At 43.2% G+C, this 6,000-nt stretch overlaps 1 protein-coding gene across 1 annotated transcript in view; it reads right to left on the bottom strand.

Annotated features, from left to right (window-relative positions):
* Positions 1-23: 23 nt before the first annotated feature.
* The window catches only part of smad6b (SMAD family member 6b), a 27,983-nt gene continuing 22,006 nt past the window's right edge, over positions 24-6,000 (bottom strand). Inside the window, exon 4 of the mRNA XM_038280391.1 lies at positions 24-951. Within this exon, the coding sequence (XP_038136319.1) occupies positions 410-951 (542 nt within the window). The 3' untranslated portion in view covers positions 24-409. The remainder of the gene's footprint in view (positions 952-6,000) is intronic.

Raw genomic sequence — 6,000 nt, 5'->3', positions numbered from 1 at the left:
AATAATGGAGACCAAACAGAATCAATATGCGAATACTTTATTATCAATGTGTGAATGGTGTTAGCTTTTCATCTGGATATTAATAGTATATGAAAACTATACACCAAATCCAGGCTCATCCTAATTTTGCTGTATAATTTCACAAGTATATATATATATATATATATATATATATATATATATATATATATATATATATATATATATATATATATATATATATAAAACTTGCCAAAGTGCATTTTCTGTTTTTCCTCATGTCCATATACACATTGCACCATACATAAATAATGACATTGTAAAAATGACTTTGTATTTACATGTATAATATATATTTCATATAATATATAAAACTTTATATTAAATCTAGGTAGATGATATTTGGGATAGTTTGTGGGATCTGTTTGTGTTATCTATGGTTGTTGAGGAGAATCTCCAGCCAGCAGGGGCAGGAAGTGATGAACTGTCTTGAATAACAGGGGCCCCAGCCCTTTGCAAAGCTGATACGCACACTGTTGGGGTCATAGGGTCCGTCTAGGAAGTCAGAGTCTGGGGAGTGCCTCAAGAGGCACGAGCGCTCATAGTCAAACACTTTGATGGAGTATCCTGGCATCACTTTTCGCACAACAAGAGTTCTGCTGTTGGGCATGTCCAGCGTAGGAGAGTTGACAAATATAGGGTGCTCGCTTCGATTGTAAGCCCAAATGCCGTCGGGCTCTTTGCTAAGAAGGATACCATATCCAATTTTGCCCCGTGTGCGTAGAACGGTGCTGCTCCGGTGATCCAGGTTGAGCTGGCCCAAGCAAAAGCCTGTTCCCTGAGGTAGGTCATAGAAGATACTGACGGAGTGCTCATACACTGTGTAGAGGCGGCCCACGCGTGTTCGGTGCTCCCAGTATGCCACGTTACACCAGTGGCTTTGCTTTGGGGAATTTGGTGACATGCTGGCATCTGGAAGAGACAGAGACACTCATTAACTAAGATATAAACAAATGTAAACAGAGAACTTCACAAGAAAAGCTTACATTTTAAGGGATTAGCTGCCCTTTTATTGTTTCTAGCAGATGGACACCCTACAAAAACGGCTTAAAGAGATACTCTAATGAAACATAATCCTTGCATCAATATCATATCACACTAACACAGTAATATGCATACCCTAAGGGTCTACTGAGGTAAGTCAAGCTAAGAATCTGCACTTCCACACTCTGTCTCAGGAGGGCACTGCAATTATTAACTACTGGCCACCCAACAAAGTTACCCAATTCTTTTACCTCATGCAATTTTAAAGTAAATCATGTTCACTCGAATAAAATTAGGTATAACTACTTACACGAGATGACATGAAAGCTGCATTAAAACCTTTCGAAAAGTTTATTTAAAGCCAACAATTACTTCATAATGTGTCATTTGGTTCCAATGGAACAACATTGGCATCTTGCTCCTAAACATCTAAGCCCAGTAAATCAGCTTCTTAATTCAGTTTCATGGCTGCAGTCAGTGAGGTCTTTTCAGTGACAGCCCTCAGCACTCCACAGTGAGTTACTGCTCCCAAGGTAGACTTCGATCTTTAGCATAAGACACACATACTGCTCCCAGAGACAATCTCAGTCCACTCTGCCCATAGCTGTTCTACATTTATATAGCTCATAAAATCTGTGGTATGACTAGGGGAGAGGGGCCGGTGGACATGGAAGAAAGAGGAATGAAGCTCAGGGAGAATTCCATGATCTCACATCCGTTCCTTCTCCCTCCTCTCCTAAAAAGTAAAGGAACCCCCTTTTTCTGCTCCACTCTTCTTGGTCACATTCCACAGGAGTGTGTGTCTGTTTGGGGGGGTGATGGGAGTAGGCCAGGCAGGGGGTCCCCCTCCCCCTTTTACCCAGCTCTTCCCCCTTCTGTGGGCCCAGGGACGGCATTCAGCTCCCTGACAACTTAGCACAAGCCTGTGACCCGTTGACCCCCCACCCTTCATGCTATCAGCTCCCATTAACTCACACACAGAGTGATGCCATTATTTTGCTTCAGAGAGTCTATTGGCACAGAGGATTTAAAGCCTGGGCCTGTGGCCCCATTCCTTTCAGCCCTTCTGCTCTCAGGGCTTAATGACCGCCCGCCCCATTAACAAACGCCTTTAAGGTGGAGCGTAGTGGATCCACAGAGCACCAGAATGCCTCACTCACCTCCTACCCAACTACAGCTTTCTGCTGAGTGACCCACACTAGTAAAGTTTATTCAAAGATTAGCAGAAACGTTGAACAGGCTTGCACAGACAAAAATGCCTGCTGGTCCAAGGCACTCTGAATGACGTGCAGAGGGTAGAGTGGGGCAGTGGGGGGAAGCTGTAGACAGGCTCTCTGTGTGTTTGCGCACACACTGATGGCTGAAATGACCCCCTCTCTTCAGGGGCCCCAACATGCATGTGCCATTAGTGAATTCCTCACTCCAGCTTCTCCACTCTGAGTTTGGCTTTTACTGCGGCTCAGCCTGGCCACACAAAGAACTCAGCTTCAACTCATTTATGGCCCGCTGTTGTCTGAAATCAAACGGAGCCCACACATCAAGGTAAACTCACTTTGAAACAATACACAGATAAAAAGAGCCAAATGGTTAATGTCTAAAAGAGGCTTGTTAATTGTACCTATTTTCCACACTTAGCCTATATCAGGCAGCCAGAGGCAAGAAAAAGCTGGAAGGTGTATGAGCAGAGCAAAGTTTAATGTGTAATTCGCATTAGCGCTCCATCAGCCAATAATTTAGCCAAAACTTGACTATGTTCTTGTTCATTTCACACAACAAAAAGCACTTTTATTGTCTTAATAAGTTCAAGAGACCTCTTTAAAGGTTACATTTTTTCCCAAACACAGACTGTGTTTTTAAACTGAAATAACTTAGAGCCCTTTTGGATACAATGCAGAACCTTTAACTTAATTTCACAAACTAACTTTACTGGGTATGAAACCTTAATTAGTAGTGCTGGACCATAAACTGACCCAGACGCAGATCCAAGCAAAGCCGAGAACAAAACTCAAAGTTCTGACACAAGGAGGAGAAGTCAGGGCGTGTCCTCCTCCCCCTTCCTCACCACAACACGGACACCCAACTCTCCCAGTCTCCAAGTCTTGCTTTTTAAGAAGGTCTGCTTTGGGCGGAGCGATGACGGCTGGGAGCAATTACCGGAGTTCTGCATCCATTTAACCCTGCCGCCTTTTAACAGCTCAGTTTACCCATTAGAATTGTAGCGCATGTTATTATTGTTATTTTATTCTCAAAAGCCTCTCCTCTTAGTGTCAGTCTTAGGGATGTAGGGCCTGGCTGCATCCTGATTGCATTTTCTACTTTGTACAGCCAAAGGCAAGGATCTGCACACTTGGAAGAGATCAAAAGCCTAAAAATCTTTGCTAAGTGTTTACTCTATGATGTTTTATTTTTTAATCAGGAAAAAATGGTCTAAAGCAGGTAGCAGTGTTGAACTTCTAAGACTGGGCCAGTATCTATTTGCTGTACCTTAAAGAGAGTAGGAATATGATGAAAACACTTAAATACTTTTACATTTATTTTGTGTACAAAGATCACAAACATGACATGATCTTAATGGAAAATATGATTGATTTTGTTTTCTCTAATCTTAGTATCCCTCAGAGATTAGACAAAACAGTAGTATTTAAAGAATTACATCAAGTGCCGACACAAACACATTCTTGAATGTGTTTGATCAATGTTTCAGACATAAAAGTGACACACACTGAATTTACCTTTCTTTTTCCTGTAAAAATTATTATAAATTTTAAAAAGTATATATTGAAAAATAAGACTTTTTCAGGTCAATAATACCGTATTTTCACGACCATAAGGCGCACCGGACTAAAAGGCGCACTCTCAGTTATGTGTCCCATTTCTGTATTTAACACACACATAAGGCGCACCGGACTATAGGGCGCGTTTTTTATATACAGGTACATGTCCTCTACTACCTTTAAATACCTCTACTGCGTACTTAAAAATACAGCGGGGGCAAAACTGAGTATGATTGTGCTTTATTCATGTATTTATTACAAAGTATTAATCAAACCTGGCAGCTGGCCGTGAGACAGAGACATCGCAGATGACACAGCGCTGTGGTCACTCCTAAATTAACTTAAAATCCTGAAACCTGCTGACGGAATATGTTCGCTTTTATTACCGGTATCCTGGTGCCTGCAGCTAAAATTATTTAGATGAAAAACACCTGCCAGCAGCCGCGGTGAACCCCAGGCTGCCCAGCCTAGAGGCTGCTGATGAAGAGATTTCTGCTGTCAGCGCACCGCTGGTATGTGGGGGTCTGAGCGCCTCCGACAGAAATAGATAATCTGGATGAACTGACTGCAATTATTAAGTTTTCAGGTGGACTTTCTCACTTAAAAACATATTAAAACTACTTTATTCCCACTGATCACAGCAAATATAGCTGCAAAATTTAGATTATTTAGATGAAAAACACCTGCAAGCAGCCGCGGTGAACGAAAGGATTTCTCCTGTTGGCGCACCGCTGGTATGTGGGGGTCTGAGCGCCTCCGACAGAAATAGATAATCTGGATGAACTGACTGCAATTATTAAGTTTTCAGGTGGACTTTCTCACTTAAAAACATATTAAAACTACTTTATTCCCACTGATCACAGCAAATATAGCTGCAAGATTTAGATTATTTAGATGAAAAAACACCTGCCAGCCACCGCGATGAGGAGGAGGAGACGCGCCGGGGATGCTGTTGAATTAAGTTTTCAGGGAGAAAAATACAGCGGGAGCAAAACTGAGTATGATTGTGCTTTATTCATGTATTTATTACAAAGTATTAATCAAACCCATCAAAGTCATCATCCTCTGTTTCTGAATAAAACAGCTGCGCTAAATCAGACATGCCAGTTTCCCCTTCTTCGCTGTCAGTCACTTTCCGTGCAGCGCAGCTCCTCAGAAATAATGCCGGCTCTTGAACAACAGAGCCAGCAGACACAGTCCATCTACAATCCATCCGCAAACGGTGGCGTAATCTGCCCGGCGCTGCCTTCTTATCCTGAAACTGTGGTCTCCGTCGGTCATCCATCGCTCCCACGCCGCTCGCAGCCTTACTTCGAACGGCTGCTTCACACCGATGTCGAGCGGTTGAAGTTCCTTTGTCAGACCCCCCAGGATAACGGCGAGCACAGCGTTCATTTGATTCACCTTTTTTTCACATCGGCTGTGAGATGGGCACGCAGCGATGGTGATGCGTGGAAAAAACCACCTAGTCTTCTCACATACACCTGCCTCAGCCACGCATCCATCCAGCCTTTTCCATTTGCGTTAATATCATATGTCATCAGAGCGCTGTCTGTCTCGCTGGCAGCTCCCAGATCAGCTTCTCTGATTGGTTGATGCGGCGCGTCCAGCAGCAAAACTTCAATTTTTCCATCTCGAGCAGCAGAAGCGCGGCGCTTCAGATGCTTAAACGCTCCCGACGTGCTGCACCAAAATGCGCTGCGGGACATTTTGCTGCACCTATATGCGCGTCAACCATTGACTTTGCATGTAAACTCGCTGCTTCTGCTGCACCTGCTGCGTCCGGTTCACACCGATGTCGAGCAGCGTTAATTTGTTTCCCCATGTTTTTCACATCAGCTGTGAGATGGGCACGCATGGAGTTACATATTAACAGCGATGGTGAGGGGTGGAAAAAAAACACCTGGTCTCCTTACATTCAGCCACTCTTTCATCATCTCCTCAATGAGGTGGTCTCAAAAGTCGCAGTTACAACACACATAAGGCGCACCGCACCATAGGGCGCACCGCACATTTTGAGGAAAAAAAAAGACGTTTAAGTGCGCCTTATAGTCGTGAAAATACGGTATACTGATCTCTAGTTTTCTTCAGGGGTCAGACATTGAGATTCAGAACCAGATAAAAGTTTTACGATTAAACTTTATTCTTTTAGGCAGAACATTTCAAGGGGTCTTATTTTTATGCACTTAATGACTAAGTTCAA

Source organism: Cyprinodon tularosa, unplaced genomic scaffold, assembly GCF_016077235.1.
Source record: "Cyprinodon tularosa strain WSP-4 unplaced genomic scaffold, ASM1607723v1 ctg16, whole genome shotgun sequence".
Classification (NCBI taxonomy): Eukaryota; Metazoa; Chordata; class Actinopteri; order Cyprinodontiformes; family Cyprinodontidae; genus Cyprinodon; species Cyprinodon tularosa.
The sequence above is the reverse complement of the archived record's forward strand: the minus strand, read 5'-3'. Positions and strand labels throughout refer to the sequence as shown.